Source organism: Schistocerca nitens, chromosome 5 (genome assembly GCF_023898315.1).
Source record: "Schistocerca nitens isolate TAMUIC-IGC-003100 chromosome 5, iqSchNite1.1, whole genome shotgun sequence".
NCBI lineage: Eukaryota > Metazoa > Arthropoda > Insecta > Orthoptera > Acrididae > Schistocerca > Schistocerca nitens.
The window spans coordinates 855,218,462-855,239,764 of NC_064618.1; the positions used below are offsets into that span (position 1 = coordinate 855,218,462).

The 21,303-nt window shown below is 46.6% G+C and overlaps 1 protein-coding gene across 1 annotated transcript in view; it reads right to left on the reverse strand.

The window, feature by feature from the left end:
* Window positions 1–21,303, reverse strand: part of LOC126260761 (uncharacterized) — a 168,280-nt gene that overhangs the window by 67,515 nt on the left and 79,462 nt on the right. The window contains exon 6 of the mRNA XM_049958099.1: window positions 8,454–8,687. Coding sequence (XP_049814056.1) covers window positions 8,454–8,687 — 234 coding nt within the window. The remainder of the gene's footprint in view (window positions 1–8,453; window positions 8,688–21,303) is intronic.

A 21,303-nucleotide genomic window follows, 5' to 3' on the forward strand; every position in this document is an offset into this window, starting at 1 on the left:
TTTGAAATAACCTTTCGTTGTGTACCTGTGTTCAAACGGACCTTACTTAAAAAACACGCCTCGTAGTATACAGGATGTTACAAAAAGGTACAGGTGAACTTTCAGGAAACTTTCCTCACACACAAAGAAAGAAAATATGTTATGTGGACTTGTGTCCGGAAACACTTACTTTCCATGTTAGAGCTCATTTTATTACTTCATTTGAAATCACTTTAATCATGGAATGGAAACACACAGCAACAGAACGTACCAGCGTGACTTTGTTACACGAAATGTTCAAAATGTCCTCCGTTAGCGAGGATACGTGCATCCACCCTCCGTCGCACGGAACCCCTGATGCGCTGATGCAGCCCTGGAGAATGGCGTATTGTATCACAGCCGTCCACAATACGAGCACGAAGAGTCTCTACATTTGGTACCGGGGTTGCGTAGACAAGAGCTTTCAAATGCCCCCATAAATGAAAGTCAAGAGAGTTGAGGTCAGGAGAGCGTGGAGGCCATGGAATTGGTCCGCCTCTACCAATCCATCGGTCACCGAATCTGTTGTTGAGAAGCGTACGAACACTTCGACTGAAATGTGCAGGAGCTCCATCGTGCATGAACCACATGTTGTGTCGTACTTGTAAAGGCACATGTTCTAGCAGCACAGGTAGAGTATCCCGTATGAAATCATGATAACGTGCACCATTGAGCGTAGGTGGAAGAACATGGGGCCCAATCAAGACATCACCAACAATGCCTGCCCAAACGTTCACAGAGAATCTGTGTTGATGACGTGATTGCACAATTGCGTGCGGGTTCTCGTCAGCCCACACGTGTTGATTGTGAAAATTTAAAATTTGATCACGTTGGAATGAAGCCTCATCCGTAAAGAGAACATTTGCACTGAAATGAGGATTGACACATTGTTGGATGAACCATTCGCAGAAGTGTACCCGTGGAGGCCAATCAGCTGCTGATAATGCCAGCACACGCTGTACATGGTACAGAAACAACTGGTTCTCCCGTAGCACTCCCCATACAGTGACGTGGTCAACGTTACCTTGTACAGCAGCAACTTCTCTGACGCTGACATTAGGGTTATCGTCAACTGCACGAAGAATTGCCTCGTCCATTGCAGGTGTCCTCGTCGTTCTAGGTCTTCCCCAGTCGCGAGTCATAGGCTGGAATGTTCCGTGCTCCCTAAGACGCCGATAAATTGCTTCGAACGTCATCCTGTCGGGACACCTTCGTTCTGGAAACCTGTCTGGCGTGAGGTCAGTCACTTGACGGCGCGTGTCGGCGCGGGCCTGCCCGTTGCCGGCGCGCCGTAAGGCACGGAAGCTCGCACTGGGGCGTATCGCTTTCCAGTCGGGTGTGCCGTGGCAGTCCTCACAGGGGAAGTGATGCGTCTCTCATAGCCTCTCCTTCCCAAGTGGCTCTTTCCGCCTTCCCGTGGTGCCAGATGTTAAGCTTGGCATTCTGCCTCGCGACAAAAGGGAGAGCTGCGACCCAACCCGATGCGAAAGCGAAGGGTGCGTGGCACAGGGGGAGCTGTGTCGAGGGACCGAACACCAGTCCCTTTCTGTTCGCAGGGCACAGACCAGCAGGTGCTCTGCATGCCGGCGACCTCGTTTGTCGGCGTGGGATCACGGCGCGAGTCGGCAAGGGTGCTTCGCCGCGCCCCTGGGTAACCGGGGCGTGTTCTGCCAAACCCAGGAGGTGGTGACATCGCCTGGGCTAGGTTAGATGGGCCCAGACCGCTGAACGACTGAGGGACCGACCCACCACCTGAGTAGCAGTGGGTCCTTGGCCTTCTGGTGGAAACTCGGGCAAGTAGGCGGCGAAGGGCGAGGGGTGCATCCGCCTCTCCGGAGTGCGGGGTGCAGTTGCCGAGGAGCGTCGTGTGAAATCGTCGACGACGGGGCCATCGATGGGGACCAGTGTGCTGGCGACGGCGCGCTGAACCCGGCAGCTCTGGAGTGCCCTTGACCTAGGGGCGAGGTCGGTGGGCGAGCTGCAGAAGTCCCCCCCCCATGCCAGAGGAGCCGGTCCGGGGCAAGAGACGGGCTCCCACCTTTTTTCTTTCACTCGTCAAATATGGCTGAATCTGAGACGAGTGACTCTAGTGCGACCTCGAGGGCGTCGATAGCGACTGTTCCTGCCTCACAGGAGGAAACGGAACAGAATGTGCAAACCACACTTGAGAGACACACCAAAATTAGTCAAATTCTAGACTCAAGTGTAAAAAATGGTAAAATCAGCCAGGCTGCTGTCCTGGCAATTAAAAACGAGCTCGCCGCTTGGGCCATTGCAAGTGCAAGGCTTGAGGGGAGACTCGAAGAGTTAGAAAAAGAAAATAACAGACTCAGACAGCAACCAACCAAGACATGGGCAGCAGTAGCTGCACAAGCAGCCACAAAAACTCAAACCACCAAAGAAGCAATAGCTAAGGTCACAAAAAGACCGGACACGGCGGTCTTTCTAAGACCCCTGCCCGGACAAACGGTAAAAAAAGTACAAGAAATTTTCACTACAATAATTGACCCTGCCAAAGACAAAATCAAAATAAATAAAGTTAAGGCAACTAAAAATGTGGTAGTAGTAGATGTAGCTACAGAAGTAGACAAAGATAAAATACTTAAAAACACCAAATTGAACGCAGCAGTCAAGTGTGAACCACCAAAAAAAGAGAAATCCGCTGGTGATTCTCTATGATGTACCAGTAGCTTTAACGGAATCAGACATTTACGAAACATTATACAATCAGAATTTCGATGACACGGAATGGGAGACATTCAGACAAGACTTCAAATTGCGCTTCAAAACAGGGCCCCGGGACCGTGATGTTGTACATCACGTCGCCGAGGTCTCTGGAAAGATGTGGCGGAAAATCACCACTATGGGCAAAATCTATTTAGGTTTCCACGCCATAAACGTACGGGACTATCTTGTAGTTCCCAGATGCCACAACTGTGGCGATCTAGACCATATACACAAACACTGCGAAAGGAGGCCGGCCTGCTCCAGGTGTGGGGCCGAAGATCACGCGAGAAAAAATTGCAACAAAGTAGGGATCTGTATACCCTGCACAAAGAGAGGAAAAAAGCCATGCAATACCACTGGCAGAAACTGCCCTACCTACAGGATGCTCGAGCAGAGACTTATAGGCAGAATTGATTATGGCTGAGCCCCCAAATGGGAACAAGAAGCCTAAAAGAAAGTCTCCAAGCAAGAGGTTGAGGGATGCAATAAGGGCCAGTAAGTTTAAAGAATTTATACAAAAGATCACCAGGCCACAACACTTCATTATCATGAAAGATGTCTGTATTCAAACAGATCCCTGTGACGAGAATAATGCACCCTCCCCTCCGAATTGGGGACAAAGGTCGCCTAAAGATCAAGAACGACCACCTGGGCGTCCTGTGGTAGGGAGATTATCAATGCGGGAAGAGTTAGTGCAAGAAAACAAAATAAGTAGCACCAGTGTACCGATAAACAGTGGTACACCAACAAGCCCACACACTGAACGAGAGCCAGGAATAGATCCTGCTAGGATTTACCCCAACCTGGAGCTCGCCTTGCAGCTGTCAAGGCTGGAAGAGCCGGCCACTCTCACAACAGCCTTGAGGCACGTGGTGCGTGTCGGCCACAAATACGGTAGAGACATTACCTTTCCAGTGATGGAGGCTGTAGACAGAATACAGCTCAAGACAATGAATCTCCCCACAGACTTCGGAGCCCTGCGAGACCTGGTCATGAAAGTGTTTGAAAGGCGAAACGAAAAATTTAACCTTGATGAGTTATACAACCAATCTGTCATCACAAACGGCAGAATAGCTCACGACTGGCGCAAAAACTGGCCAGAATCTCACATACACACATACTTTCCACGTGAGCCAATTAAGAGTGGGACAGATAAACACTCATAATAGCAGATTGGTCCTGCAGGAACTCCGAAGGGTGGTGGAGGAGAAGAGTCTGGACGTACTCTGCATGCAGGAGCCGTACTCCCTGGCTGGCCGGATCCCGTTCACTGCAGTCAATTGGCAGCAAATCCATAGCGGAGCGGAACCAAGAGCCGCGGTTATGATTATAAATAAAGCGTTAAGAGCCACCACATTAGCACAATTTTCAGATGACCACTGCAACGTCGTGGAGCTTCACTCACCCACTGGATTATTATACCTAGTCAATATGTACTTCCAGTATGGAAGACAAATTGATGAATTTCTGGATAAGCTTGTCCTAATAACCACGGCGTTGCGGGGACAAAAAATTCTCGTGACTGCGGACATCAATGCAAAATCCCCCCTATGGTTCAGTGGCACCCAGGATGAAAGAGGTGAAAAAGCTGTTGATACCATTATGTCATTACAATTAATAGTCGCTAACAAACAAGGAAACCCTCCCACCTACACAGGAGGGGGGGGGGGGGGAAACGGCACAAACATTGACGTTACCTTGGTAACATCAAATCTGGTGACAAAATTATCGAACTGGACAGTCTGGGACCAGATCACTACCAGCGACCATAACATGATAACATTCAACATAGGAGACAGCGAGTGCCACTGGGACATGGGGTGGGAAACGCAGTTCAACTACAATAAAACTGACTGGGACCGCCTGGTGAGGGAGTGCGACATTCCTGCGTTGCTGGAGGGTGATGTCGATATGGAACAATATGCCAAAGATTTTACAAATGCGATAATCAGGGCAGTAAAGGCAGCTGTACCAACCAGGAGGAGGGCTGTCGCGGCCTCCCCTTCACCATGGTCAGCCGAACTGGGGCAAATGCGCCAGGCAGTACGGAGGGCGAGGAGGTATTACCAGCGGTGTGTCGTCTGGCACGAAAAGCAGCGCTGGCAGCAGATATACAGAGAAGCCAAAGAACAGTTCCAACTGGAACTCAAGGCTGTCAGGATGAGAAGCTGGGAGAAATATGTGCAAAGCCAATTGGCTACGGACCCCTGGGGACTTCCCTACAAAATAGTCAGGGAAAAAATAAAATCACCTATGGTGTTATCTACCGTCAGGGATGGGAACCGGATGACGGAGACCTGGCAGGAAACTGCGGAGGCCCTACTCCGTGCCCTGTTACCTGACGATAGAGAGGAAGATGATTCGGAAGAACAGCAAAGAATACGACTAGAGAACCAGCGGGTCTATGAAAACAATCGCGTGGTGTACCCCTTCTCTGAAGAAGAGGTAAGCTCTCAAATAAAAGATCTCAAAAAAGGAAAGGCTCCCGGCCCGGATGGCATCATTGCGGAGGTGATACAATACCTCGCCCCCCAACTGGTAGCACCTCTCACTCAGCTATACAATGAATGTTTACGACTTCAGACATTCCCCTCAATATGGAAAAAGGCGAATGTGGTCATAATTAAAAAAGGCCCAGACAAAGATCCCAAAGAAGCTAAATCCTACAGACCTATATGTCTACTGGACGTGTTGGGCAAGCTCTTTGAGAGGTTGCTGGCAGACAGGCTGGCTGCACACCGGGTCCTGTGTGGGATGAGTGACAGACAGTTCGGTTTTCGGGCGGGGCGATCCGCGTCTGACGCAATCGCCCTGGCCGCGGATGTCTGTGGCTCTGCCCCGCACAGGTACATAGTTGGCATCATGGTGGACATCAGTGGCGCCTTTGACAACCTGTGGTGGCCTTCGCTCTTCTCCTGCTTGCGGGAGAAAGATTGCCCAGGGCCGCTATATGGCTGTCTGAGGAGCTATTGTGAAGACAGGGAGGTCTGGCTATCGGCCCCTGGTCAGTAAGAAAATCACCAAGGGGTGTCCTCAGGGATCTGTCCTGGGGCCACTCTTCTGGGACATAAATATGGAACCACTCTTGGAAGAACTAAAGAGTAGTGAAGATGTACTAGAGGTCATAGCCTACACAGATGACCTCCTCCTGCTGGTAGGCGGCCATAGCCGCGAAGAATTGGAGCCAAAGGTAGAAAGAGCCATCACAATACTGACCACATGGTGTCATAAAACAAAGATGTCAATAGCACCTAACAAGTCTACCTACTTGCTGCTTAAGGGTCAACTTATAAGAAACCCTACCGTTAGAATAAATGGCCTACCAATCCTCAGGCGTAGAGAAGCTCGGTACCTTGGTGTGATCATCGACGAGAGGTGGAACTATGCATCGCATATAGACACAATAACACAACGTTCACTCACAGTACTACACAACTTAATTGGAATAGGGCACAAAAGATTTCACCTCTCACCTGATCTTATTAAATTATATCATAATAGTATTCTCACATCCATTGTAGGCTACGGATCAGCGGTCTGGGCACACAGGCTCACGAGGGTCATGCCTGCCGTGGCCGTAAGAAGAGTGCAGCGAAATATGCTCCTACGGTCAGTAGGTGCATATAGAACAACACCAGGAGGGGCACTTTCAGTGCTGATGGGGATATGTCCGCTGGACATAAAAATTAGGGAACAGGCCACTTGGTACTGGGTCAAGAAAAATAGAAGGGAAAAGATAGAAGAAATCATGGGGGTATATGTAGGGGATAAGCCAAGCATTAAAAGAAGGGGAATGGAATTGTGGCAGGAACTCTGGGACAGCGAGGAAACTGGCCGAAGAACGCATGAGCTGTTTCCAAGCATACAGGAACGTCTTGAACTCACCTATATCAAACCATCAAGGGGGCTGCTGCATTTTCTTACTGGCCACGGACCTTACCCGACATATCTCTGTCGGTTTGGGAAAAGGGCGGCACCAGCGTGTGACTGTGGAGCAGTGCAGGGCACACCAGACCATGTGGTGTATGAGTGTCCCTCTTCGACGATGTAGCACACCAACTTAGGGAACAACTGCCAAATAATGACACGTACCACTTGCTCAGGCATCAAAACACCTTCGATACACTGAATAAACTGACTAATAACATCTCAACTAAAGTCCTCAAAGAATATCTACGTAACAATCATTAATTAAACACCAGATTTGTCGCGTACGCCCCCCTGTTCCGCCGGAACATGGAATAGGCCAGTCGCTTCACGGCTGGAATCCGCCAAGTCTTCGGAATAGGTTGGGGGGCAGTACATCATTACCGGATTTGACAAGCACCGATTATGACATTAGAATAAGGTTAGTTATAAGATTAATAATTAGGATAAGAAAAATAGAATAAAACTGCAGCGACCAAGTTACCGGCCAGCCCAGTGTCAGGGGCACTCCCACTGGGATTAGCTCAGTGGGAATGGCCAACAAAATAGGTTTGTATTATACTCTGACACATTGTAACGCTGCAGGTAGAGTAGTAATAATAAGTAACCATCTTAGATCACAGTAGCAAAATATTCCCATAGTGGTGATGGAACGTAGTAAACCCTCAGTGTTAACATAAAAAATAGCTGCAGTTAGAAATTTAGAAATAGTTTAATAATAGGACCTACTAATGTACTTAGGTAGTAGGTTATTTTGTATCACAATAATGATGTAATGATGAAATACAGAATTTTTTTTTTAAAAAAAGATATATAAAAAAAAAGAACTGTCTCGATACAAACGTACCGCGCCACGGCTATTGCCCCGTGCTAATCCATACATCAAATGGGCATCTGCCAACTCCGCATTTGTAAACATTGCACTGACTGCAAAACCACGTTCGTGATGAACACTAACCTGTTGATGCTACGTACTGATGTGCTTGATGCTAGTACTGTAGAGCAATGAGTCGCATGTCAACACAAGCACCGAAGTCAACATTACCTTCCTTCAATTGGGCCAACTGGCGGTGAATCGAGGAAGTACAGTACATACTGACGAAACTAAAATGAGCTCTAACATGGAAATTAAGCGCTTCCGGACACAAGTCCACATAACATATTTTCTTTATTTGTGTGTGAGGAATGTTTCCTGAAAGTTTGGCCGCACCTTTTTGTAACACCCTGTATAGTCAGAAAAGAAAACGTTTCAAGAAGTGCCTACGACCAGAAACTGCTCTTGTGCGGACAAGACGTGTACGTGGGCTACTCAGCGCAGAGGCCCTCTTGATCCAGATGGCGCTGGTCTAGTGTGCTCGAGAGCGCCGCTGGGATGTTCCATAATGTCCAGTAGCAGACGCTGGAAGGAAAGAGCTGCGCATGACGGCGAAATTTAGTGTCAAAATTTCGAGAGCGTGCATTCCAAAATTAGTCGAGCAACGTGTTACTCCCTCCCTCACACAGTCGCGAAATGATCACGGCGGGGAAAATGAGGTGAAACTGGAGGTCTTACGACAGTAGTTGTTCCCGTGTACCGCTAACGAACGGAACAGGAAAGGCGGGAAAAGTTCGTGTCATCAGAAGTACTCTCCGCCACACACCGTAAGGTGACTTGCAGGGCTGCAGACGTGCACGTGGCAGGCTCCAGCAGGGGGCGGGCAGGCAGGCAGGTATCTGTGTGAACCTAGACGGCGCCTCCGCTGGCGTGTGTGGGTGTGGCGTGCTGCCGCCCCCGCACTCACCTGGTTGCAGAAGAGCCGGAACCTGGACAGGAACTCGCCGGCGTCGCTCGGGTCTTCGCAGGTCGAGAAGCAGCAGCCGACGTCCTCCTCCTCCAGCGAGAAGGTGACCTCCGTGATTCTGGAAATCTCCTTGGCGCCTCTCACAGCGCCAGTGTCCACGATGTCGGGCGCGGTGCTCACGTCGCGTATGTCCATCTTCTTCACGCCGGTGTTCGTGAATATGCCGACCGTCACCTACATCAGAAGCAGACGTTACTACCAGACCTCCTTAACTGAAGAGGCTAGAGGGCACCCTATCACCAGATAGTTATACGCTAACAACAGAATCGTCCAATCCAACGTATCGAAATCTACCCTGAAATTTTTCATACAGGAAGAATACACCGGTAGAAATGCACTATCCAAAATTTTATCTACTAAGGCGCACAGCAAGTATTTTTAAAAATAGGTTGAAAACTGCCAAATTCGTAGCTGGCCAGGCTGCTGGAGAAGTGTACAAGCCTGCCCTAGCTGTAGCAAGACGGCGCGTGCGCACGACGACGGGCACGTACACTCGATTGACGGCAATCGGATAGCAGATAACGCGGCACAACGCAATCGTAATTTGTAAAGCGAATTTCAGTTACATCGATAGTTTCAGTTTGACAATTGCTCTTCAGCCGTATTTGCAAGTCATTAATAACCATAATACACTACTGGCCATTAAGATTGCTACACCACGAAGATGACGTGCTACAGACGCGAAATTTAACAGACAGGAAGAAGATGCTGTGATATGCAAATGATAAGCTTTTCAGAGCATTCACACAAGGTTGGCGCCAGTGGCGACACCTACAACATGTTGACATGAGGAAAGTTTCCAACCTATTTCTCATGCACAAACAGCAGTTGACCGGCGTTGCCTGGTCAAACGTTGTTATGATGCCTCGTGTGAGGAGGAGAAATGCGTACCATCACGTTTCCGACTTTGATGAAGGACCGATTGCAGCCTATCGCGATTGCGGTTTATCGTATTGTGACATTGCGGCTCGCGTTGGTCGAGATCCAATGACTGTTAGTAGAAGATGGAATCGGTGGGTTCAGGACAGGATAACACGGAACGCCGTACTGGATCCCAACGGTCTCGTATCGCTAGTAGTTGAGTACACAGGCATCTTATCCTCATGGCTGTAATGGATCGTGCAGCCACGTCTCGATCCCTGAGTCAACAGATGGGGACGTTTGCGAGACAACAACCATCTGCACGAACAGTTCGACGAAGTTTGCAGCAGCATGGACTATCAGCTCGGAGACCATGGCTGCGGTTACCCTTGACGCTGCATCAGACAGGAGCGCCTGCGATGGTGTACTCAACGACGAACCTGGGTGCACGAACAGCAAAACGCCATTTTTTCGGATGAAACCAGGTTCTGTTTACAGCATCATGATCGTTGCATCCGGTTTTGGCGACATCGCGGTGAACGCACATTGGAAGCGTGTATTCGTCATCGCCATACTGGCGTATCACCCTGCGTGATGGTACGGGATGCCATTGGTTACACGTCTCGGTCACCTCTTTTCGCATTGACGGCACGTTGAACAGTGGACGTTACATTTCAGATGTGTTTCGACCCATGGCTCTACCCTTCATTCGATCCCTGCGAAACCCTACATTTCAGCAGGATAATGCACGACCGGATGTTGCAGGTCCTGTACCGGCCTTTCTGGATACGGAAAATGTTCGACTGCTGCCCTGGCCAGCACATTCTCCAGATCTCTCACCAATTGAAAACGTCTGGTCAATGGCGGCCGAGCAACTGGCTCGTCGCAATACGCGTCACTACTCTTGATGAACTGTGGTATCGTGTTGAAGCTGTATGGACAACGGTACCTGTACACTCCATCGAAGCACTGTTTGACTCAATGCCCAGGCGTATGAAGGCCGTTATTACGGCCAGAGGTGGTTGTTCTTGATACTGATTTCTCAGGATCTGTGCACCCCAATTGCGTGAAAATGTAATCACATGTCAGTTCTAGAGTAATATATTTGTCCAATGAATACCTGTTTATCATCCTGCATTTGTTCTTGGTGTAGCAACATTAATGGGCAGTAGTGTAATTATCAGTTGCCCTTGCGGTAACGCTAGTGTTAAAACTGAATTGATTTTCCTTGTATTTCTTCACACATGCTTGCTAAGAGCTCATCTCTTTGTGGAGGTTGCAGAGTTTCACAGTATGCATTCCCTTTTAAGATTATCAGTAGGGCCCGAAAACATCCTAGGCGTCTTTGATATAGGCTGTAGAAACACCCCTGATAGAGGGGTGTGAAGGATTCTTCCTTGTATGCAACGGTCGCGCGACACACGGAAAACTAAACAAAAAATTTCACAAAGAGGCATACTTCCTGCAGAAAAGCAAACTGTCATATAGCAGAAATCTGACATGGACTGAAACGAAAAAAGAAAACATTAACTATGAATCAATACACTCAATATTTGTACTGTAGAATCAGAATCTAGAATTTGTACTCTAGAATCAAATAAAATGATGTTGGATATGTCTCACGCGGATCTCTACTGTTAATTAATACTGCGTAAGTTGCAACTCAGATGTCATTTAATAATGCGGCTCACTGAAATAAATTATAACTTCACGGCTTCATCAGTGATAACAAAGCAATAGAACACATCATCTGCAGCTTAGAAGGGGATATTAAACGCGGATAATTATGAAACTTGGAAGTTTTCACGGAACTGACATCAACAAATCTGATACACTGATTTCGCCTTAGTTAGCAATCAGGCGCGGAGCACCAGACTGTACTGTAGGATGAACTCACACGTAGCCAAGATTTCTATTTAGCATATTAAAAGTATACTTCTACTAATCCAAACGTTTTTGCGGAAAATTTTTTAAAAGCCAGTCTGAAAAATTCAGAAACCATGGAAGTAGTAGAACTTGGTAGTCAGTAAAGTATCAATAGCACCAGATCTAAACCTGAATGGATAGAATCGGAAACAAATCACCTACTTCCATTATCTACACTGCACAGCGAAATTAAAGGATCGCTCTTTCGAAACCTCATAACTGTCTCTCATTCCAACACATAAGTTTGAAATTTGTCTCAAAGGTGCCCTCACCTCCTTCTGCACTGGTGCAAAAGCATGGCGCTCTGCAGCCTCACCCTAGGGATCGGCTTCGCTTCAGACAGCGAGGTGACGAAAAAAAAATCCACAGTCTAGAAATTCGTATGAGCTGTAAGGTTGGTTAATCATGTCACATTGGCGCCAAAATTTACCACAATTCAGCCCAGTTCCACTGGAGACGTTGCAATAAAACTGATTATGGTGAGATAAATATACTAATCGATCTTCGATCATATGAAGTCAACGATACCGCACCGAAGACATAAAAACCAAAACTCCACTACTACATAGCAATGCGAGAATGTTTAAAAGTCAAAGTTTGTAAATACTTAACGTAATTGCGATGATTATGGACTTCTCAAAATAAGACAATTAATTTTATTTTATTTATGAAATGTATGTTCCAAAGATTGTTTTGCCTAAATAGATCGAAAAATGATAGTAATTTCTTTGCGTTGTTAGAGGTAAACCTTTGTTCTTTGTGCGGTTGGTTGTACGAGTTTGAAGTGCGAGGATGGAGAACGAGTTATGTGTGTTTTATTGATTTGTATTGTGAAATGAAATGACTGAATATATAAGTGTAATTCTGCAGAAATTCCACCATAATTCATATTATTGTTGAAACATCAACCTGATAAGCCTCTAGACGATTATAGAAAGATAAACTACAGAAAGGAAATGTACAACGAGCCACCAATACACACCAAAGAAGAGCAACAGAAAAAGATGAGTATTTTTGGTATTAACAGAACTGGTCATTTAAATTCGACTGTCCCTGTCACTCGCTACAGTGTGTCACTATCTCACTGTGGCAACTGCTGTGAAAATGTGATCATTGATCAACCAACTTTCGGCAAAAAGAGGGTGGGGATTGTCAGAACGTATCAGACGACAGGAAGTGAGGCGTGGCGCCTTTATATCGCTGCTGCCTGGAGCCCATGTGTCGGGAGAATGACTCATGCGTGCACAGTGACAGATGGTCTGAAGCGGATTCAGTCGAGTACGTAGTTCTAATTTTCATCCACCAGAGGACAGTAGCGGACAGAGACACTCAAGAAACAGGTCAAGAGAATGTTTTTGTGAATTGTTCTGTTTATTTCTTTAAAGTTTTTTTGTTTCTTTATGTTTTTCCACTTTTATATATCTTTTTAGTAGTGTGAATGATGCGTGAATGTGGTCTTAAGTAAATATGTAGATCATTGTTATATTGACAAACGCTGTACGAACTAGCGTGAGGAATTTTTAAGACAGAGTGATTGCAGACGACGGGGAATTTTGTATTATAATATGTTAAGTAAGGTTATGGTAAAAGGAAAGCTAGTTCGAGTGCAAATTAAAATAGTTAATAACGTAAAGTATATATAAAACAGCAGAATATTTAATATTTATTTCGGGAAAAAGTACAATTCGAAAGTGTGTTACTTGTTGTTTGGTTAGTCATGAAAAGCGAGGACTAACACGAGAGAATGTTTTTCTATTGGCCTTAAAGGAAACCTACCAATCCGAACGGAGTATTCTTCGCGCATCTTTTGTCTCTTGGAGATACAGAATGCTTACAGCAGTGTAAACGAGTCGGAGCCCAGCCTTTCAATGGTACCGTCGTATGTAGTATGAGCTCCAAAGGAAATTGTTGTTTGCCGGTTTGAGTTGTGCTACATGTTTCAAAAGTGCTTTAAAGTGAAGGCCTATTTATCCCGCTGTGTTTTTTTAGAGGATAATATTATGGAAATGGAAGAGGATGTAGATGAAGATGAAATGGGAGATATAATACTGCGTAAAGAGTTTGACAGAGCACTGAAAGACTTGAGTCGAAACAAGGTCCCTGGAGTAGACAACATTCCATTAGAACTACTGACGGCCTTGGAAGACCAGTCCTGACAAAACTCTACCATCTGGTGAGCAAGATGTATGAGATAGGCGAAATTCCCTCAGACTTCAAGCAGAATATAATAATTTCAATCCCAAAGAAAGCTGGTGTTGACAGATGTGAAAATTACCGAACTATCAGCTTAATAGGTCATAGCTGCAAAATACTAACGCGAATTCTTTACAGACGAATGGAAAAACTGATAGAAGCCGACCTCGGGGAAGATCAGTTTGGATTCCGTAGAAATGTTGGAACACGAGAGGCAATACTGACCCTACGACTTACCTTAGAAGAAAGACTAAGGAAAGGCTAACCTAGCATTTGTAGACTTAGAGAAAGCTTTTGACAATGTTGGCTGGAATACTCTCTTTCAAATTCTGAAGGTGGCAGGGGTAAAATACAGGGAGCGAAAGGCTATTTACAATTTGTACAGAAAGCAGATGGCAGTTATAAGAGTCGAGGGGTATGAAAGGCAAGCAGTGGTTGGGAAATGAATGAGACAGGGTTGTAGCCTATCCCAGATGTTATTCAATCTGTATATTGAGCAAGCAATAAAGGAAACACAAAAAAAGTTCGGAGTAGGTATTTAAATCCTTGGAGAAGAAATAAAAGCTTTGAGGTTCGCCGATGACATTGTAATTCTGTCAGAGACAGCAAAGGACTTGGAAGAGCAGTTGAACGGAATGGACAGTGTCTTGAAAGGAGGGTATAAGATGAACATCAACAAAAGCAAAACGAGGATAATGGAATGTAGTCGAATTAAGTCGGGTAATGCTGAGGGAATTAAATTAGGAAATGAGACACTTAAAGTAGTAAAGGAGTTTTGCTATTTGGGGAGGAAAATAACTGATGATGGTCGAAGTAGAGAGGATATAACATGTAGACTGGCAATGGCAAGGAAAGCGTTTCTGAAGAAGAGGAATTTGTTAACATCGAGTATAGATTGAAGTGTCAGATATAAGTATTTGTATGGAGTGTAGCCATGTATGGAAGTGAAACATGGACGATAAATAGTTTAGACAAGAAGAGAATAGCAGCTTTCGAAATGTGGTACTACAGAAGAATGCTGAAGATTAGATGGGTAGATCACATAATTAATGAGGAGGTATTGAATAGAATTGGGGAGAAGAGGAGCTTGTGGCACAATTTGACTAGAAGAAGGGATCGGTTGGTAGGACATGTTCTGAGACATCGAGGGATCACCAATTTAGTATTGGAGGGCAGGGTGGAGCGTAAAAATTGTATAGGGAGACCTAGAGATGAATACACTAAGCAGATTCAGAAGGATGTAGGCTGCAGTAGGTACTGGGAGATGAAGAAGCTTGCACAGGACAGAGTAGCATGGAGATCTGCATCGAACCAGTCTCAGGACTGAAGACCACAACAACAACAACGGATTTTTAAGTAATTTTGTGTGTGAGGAAAGAGTAATTCCGCGTGGCATATTGAGCAGATCGATGACTAAAAACCTGAGTGCTTTAGACACTGATAAACTTAATAGTATGGCGAGCAGTTTAATTAGAGGACAATACGTGTTTAGTAGCTGTTCTTATCTCGAGAATTACGTTACCATAAACTTGCTAGCGTGAATAAAAGGGTTTGTGCATGACTGTGTTAGGATTGGCATGGGCTTGGCAGTGAACGTGTAATTCTGAACTTCAGAATATACCGACGTTTTGCCAGTTTTTCCGCTTTCTCCCAATTTTTAGAATAGTTACGCTGTATGCAGCCTGGTGTGAGTCGCAGTACGGTAGGTTTCTGCTCGGCTTTCCTACCGGCGATCTGCTGCCACGAGTTCACAGGTAGGTGCTGGTAAAAGGGACAGAAAGGAACCGCGCCGCCGCAGAAGGTCGTCACAGCCCCTCTTACCCAAAATCCACCCATTCTTTCGACGCCTCTGCGATGAAGGTCAGAACCGCGACACCCGGCGCCGAAATCACGGTGTTTTCTTACGGGTGGCCGAAGAAACAGATGCACGTTGTGAAGAAAACCGTCCTGTCGCTCGGGGTACTGTGAACTGTCGTTTTCGACATCGAAAAGTATGGCAGTCAGTGCCTGAAGAGAAGGGATGGTTTCATTGACACTCATTACGCCACCCACTACGGCCTTTTCATGATGTTTCTGAGCGGCGCCGAGTCTGAAATGTTTTCCTCGGCCACCCGTAAGAAAGTAATGTGATTTCTAACGCTGGGTTCGCTGTTCTGACTCCATCGCGGAGGCGTCAGAGGAAGGGGTGAAAAGTGGATAAGAGTAGCCGTGACGACCTCCAATCGTGTGACCCGTCCATGGTGGCATTGGTCAGAATTTTGGTGAAATTTGGTGCCAATGGGACGTCACTAACCCACCATACACGTCACATGAACATCTGAGCTCTGGTATTTTCTTACACGTGTCGACACCTTGTTGTCTGAAGAGTCACCGAGCCCATGTACGGCGACGGACCATGCTTTTGCACCATTACAGAGAATGGTTTTAGGCACCTTTGAGCCAAATTTCGAACTTATGCGACGGAATGGGAGGCAATTAAGGGAAACTGATCCTTTAAATTTGTTGCGCAATGTAAATTGAAGAATAACCGAGGAAGAGATATTCCGCTTCGATATTACGTTCAAAATTGCAAAAACTAAAACAGCTTTGAACAGGAAGGAAGAGCTAACATAAAGCAATACCAGTTTACACAATATTAAATAATTCTTTAAAAAAGTTGTGTGGGTCGTTGCCTTTAATTGGACAGATACATTGGCAGTAGGAGAGCCATAACCAAAATGGCTGCCGCCCTTAGAGACCACAGGTTGGAGTGGAATTTTAATTAGGTCATGAACAGGTAGAATGACCACTGTGAAACACGTCAGTGAAACACGTCTGTCACGATGACAGAAAATATCGGTTTGGGGCACTGCCAGGACACAGAGACCAAGGCAGGTTAACCTGTATATATGTATACTGTCCTTCCAGAGTTAAAATAATAGAAAAAAATTATGTCAAGAAGTAATGTATGACAAATTCCAAGGTTCGAGTGCACAATTAGGATAAAAAAGCTACAAAATTAACTACGAGGGTGAGTCAAATGAAAACCTTGAATATTTTTCAAAATATTATTTATTGTGCAGAAGTGGTACAAAGCTGTATCATGTTTCAACATAATCTCCCCCACGTTCAATGCAATTACTCTAGCGCTTACAAAGTGCATAAATTCCTTTAGAAAAAAAATTCTTTTGGTAGTCCGCGCAACCACTCATGCACCGCGTGGCGTACCTCTTCATCAGAACGGAACTTCTTTCCTCCCATTGCATCTTCGACTGGTCCAAACATGTGGAAATCATTGGGGCAAGGTCTGTTGAGTATGGTGAATGAGGAAGGCACTCAAAATGCAGGTCTTTGATTATTGCAACTGTTGTACGGGCAGTGTGGGGCCTTGCATTGTCATGTTGCAAAAGGACACCTGCTGACAGCAATCCACGTCGCTTTGATTTGATTGCAGGCCGCAGATGATTTTTTAGGAGATCTGGGTGTGATTCACTTGTGACAGTGGTCCCTCTAGGCATGTAATGCTCCAAAGTGACGCATTTTTCGTCCCAAAAGAGAGTGAGCATAACCTTCCCTGCTGATGATTCTGTTCGAAACTCTTTGGTTTTGGTGATGAGGAATGGCGCCATTCATTGCTATCTCTCTTCGTTTCTGGTTCGTGGAAGTGAACCCAGGTTTCGTCCCCAGTAACGATTCTTGCAAGGAAGCCATCACCTTCTCGTTCAAAGCGCCGAAGAAGTTCTTCACAGGAGTCAGCTGCCGTGGCACCCATCTTGCGGACACTTTGTGAAACTTGAGCACATCATGCACAATGTGGTGTGCTGACCCATGACTAATCTGTAAACATGCTGCATTGTCATTCAGTGTCACTCGGCGGTTTTCCTTCACTACGGCTTCAACTGCTGCAGTGTCCTATGGAGTCACAACTCGTTGTGCCTGACCTGGACGAGGAGCATCTTCCACTGAAGTCACACCATTTGCGAACTTTCTACTCAATTCGTAGACTTGCTGCTGTGAGAAACATGCGTCACCGTACTGAACCTTCATTCGTCGATGAATTTCAGTAGGTTTCACACCTTCACTACGCAAAAACCGAATAACAGAACGGTGTTCATCCCTGGTGTAAGTCGCAAGTGGGGCGGCCATCTTTATATTGATACTGCGACGGTATGTGTGCATCTGCACTATGCTGCCACCTACATGCCATTCTGCCATTCTGCAGGCTGTTTGTAGCACGCTTAGAACTGACAGGATAACGGCACGAAATTTAATTTGGTATTACAAATTTAAGGTTTTCATTTGACTCACCCTCGTACCTACTGTTAACTGAAGAGACTTGTGGAAAATCGGAAGAAAAAGAGTACGAGATATATTGATGGCCAACAAACTGACTGAGAAAACATGCAAAGAGGGGGAAGCATACTGTGACAGATAATTAGGAGTACTAAGTTGATCACAAGCTAGGCCATAGCTGAATGTGAACACGAAAGCTAGCCCAGCCCAAATTACCCAACAGTACCCTGACCTTTCTCATATATGGAGCATCTGCTACTAAATTCACCTACAATTTTAACTCCCCGCCCCCCTTCCTCTCTTTCCCCCATAACCAAACTGACATTTCCTTGATACCTCAGGATGTTTCCCCATCAACCGGTACCACCACCACATGTAGACAGTTTCTATTCACTTCTCATGTGTACTGTTTATCGTCTATGTTTCATTTCCGCAATAGGCTACACTTCAGATAAATTCCTTCAAAAGAGACTTCCTAACACTTAACTGTATATTCGATGGTAAAGTATTTTTCATTTTCAGAAACGCTTTCCCTGCTATTGCCAGTCTGTGTTTTCACTGATCAGCCAGAAGATTATGACCACCTACCTAATAGGCGGTACGCCCATCTGTAGCACGAATAACAGCGGCGACGCGTCGTGGCATGGAAGCAGTGAGGCCTTGCTACGTCGCTGGTGAGAGCTGGCACCACATCTGCACACAAACAAGTCAGCTAATCGCTGTAAATTCCAGGGAGGGGGACGCTGAGCTCTGACGCCACGTTTTATCACTTCCCAGGTGAGTTCTACTGGGGTCAGATCTGGCGAGTTGGAGTGGCCAACACATCAACTGGAATTCGCCACTGTGTCCCTCGAACCACTATCACACTCCTAGTCTTGTGACATCGAGCATTATCTTGTTGAAAAAGCCGGTTGTTGTGGCCGAGCGGTTCTAGGCGCTTCAGCCCGGAACCGCGCTGTTGACACGGTCGCAGGTTCGAATCCTGCCTCGGGCATGGATGTGTGTGATGTCCTCAGGTTAGTTAGCTTTAAGTAGTTCTAGGGGACTGATGACCACAGCTGTTTAGTCCCATGGTGCTCAGAGCCATTTGAACCATTTGGTTGAAAAATGCCACTGACGTCGGGAAACGTGACCGCCATGAAGAGGTGTACTTGGTCTGCAGCCAGTGTACGATACACCTTGGCCGTCATGGTGCCTTGCACGAGCTAGACTGGATTTATCGATGCCCATGTGAATAATCCTCACAGCATAATGGAGCCACCGCCAGCTTCTCTTTGTCCCGCAGTACAGCTGTCAAGGAGCTGTTCCCCTGGAAGATGACGGATTCGCACCTTCCCATCGGCGTGACGTCCGCCCCCAGTAGCTGAATGGTCAGCGTGACGGATTGTCAATCCTCTGGGCCTGGGTTCGATTCCCGGTTGGGTCGGGCATTTTCTCCACCCAGGCACTGGGTGTTGTGCTGTCATCATGATCCTATCATCCTCATCGACTGCAAGTCGCCGAAGTGGCGCCAAATTGAAAGACCGGCACCAGGCGAATGGTCTGCCCGATGGGGGGCCCTAGCCATACGATTAAATAAATAAATAAATCGGCGTGATCAAGAAGGTGTCGGGATTCATCAGACCATGCAACGCTCTGGCACTTTGACAAAGTCCAGTGCCGATGGTCACGTGCCCATTTAAGTCGTAGTTGCTGATGTCGTGACATTAACATTGGCACATGCTTGGGTCATCGGCTGTCGAGGCCCATCGTTAGGCATGTTTGGTGCACTGTGTGTTCAGATACACTTTTACTCTGGCCAGCATTAAAGCCTGATGTTAGTTGCGCCGCAGTTCGCCGCCTGTCCTGTTTTACCAGACTGCCCAGCCTACGACGTCCGACATCTGGTAGGAGGGGTGGTCGCCCAAACCCACGACGTTTGGATGTTGTTTCACCTCGATTTTGCCACCTGTTGAAGACATTCATCACACCCGACAAGTCGTGCAGTTTCCTAAATGCTTGTACCGAGCCCAGGACCATTACAATGAAACTCAGATAGCTCGTACATTCCCCATTCTACACACGGACAGCACACTGACTAATAAATACTATATGCACCGTGCGTGTGGCTGACAAGCATTCATTCCTCGTTAAGTGACGCTGCTATCACCTGGACAGCTTCATATCGATAGTGGGTCGGTGGTCATAATGTTCTGGCTGATCAGTGTATGTCCTCTCTGCTTCGGCCGTCCCTTTCCATAACTTTCTTCATGTTTGTTTCATTCGTGTAGTTCTCCTTTTTATTCCTTCTACCATCTCATCTTTGCATAGTATCTGAGCTCTTGAGATTATATTGCTCTATTTCTGCAAATACATCGCTAGTGGCGCCTTACGCACTAAAGCGCAACTCATGTCTTTCGAAGAAAGTGGAAGAAACAACAAAGTCTTTATGTTGAACTTCAACAAAGTATTAGGAAAAGCAATCGTCGTCATGAGTCGGGCGTGCCGTTCACAATGGTGCAAGAACGTTCAGGTGACGGCGCTGGCGTCCACGCCTCATCACAGATGTGGGTGTCGGAGACTTCCCTCTCTCTAAAATAGAACAGGCGGTGGTCTGTGGCAGATCTGCAGACAGAGTACAATGCTGGGGGGCAGGCACAAGTGCTAAGGAGGACACCGTGTTCAACGTGGGATCACCGCAGCAGGCGACCCTCACCTGTTCCCAAGTTGACCTGAGGACATCGTCAATTACGACTCCAGTGAGTACAAGGTCACCGATATTGGACCACTGGTCAATAGAAACGTATCCAAGGTCAGATGAATCACGTTTCTTTTTACAACCTCTCAATGGTCGTGTCCATACACACCGTTATTCAATGAACAGCTGCTCGAAACATGGACATGCCACAGACGCAGGCCCGTGGCGGTAGGACGGCAGTAATTTAAGGCACCATGGCAGCTGAAGACTGCGAGCAAATTATTAGTGACCACCTGCAATCCCTTAAGTGTGATGTCGTCCACATCGGCAGTGGCATCTTCCAGCAGGATAATTATCCATGCCGCAAGGCCAGAAACGTGTTATGGTGGTTTGAGGCGAATGATAGTGCACTCATGTTGCTGTGCCGGCCACCAAATTCGCCTGGTCTGAGCCCGATGGAGCACGTCTGAGATGGTATCGGGTGAAGCTCCGCACTCTTCAACCAGTGGCCCACAAGTTGACTGACCTGTGTCTAGATATCTTGAACCACATACCTTAGAGGAACCTATCAGAAGGTCTTATCGTAACCATGCCACGCAGAATCGCCGCTGTTTTGCATTTCAAACTTGGACCAACACATATTAAGCAGGTGATGTTTTGTTTACCGGTGCATCATTTCTATTCCTAATGCATTAAACCTTACTACACTCCTGGAAATGGAAAAAAGAACACATTGACACCGGTGTGTCAGACCCACCATACTTGCTCCGGACACTGCGAGAGGGCTGTACAAGTAATGATCACACGCACGGCACAGCGGACACACCAGGAACCGCGGTGTTGGCCGTCGAATGGCGCTAG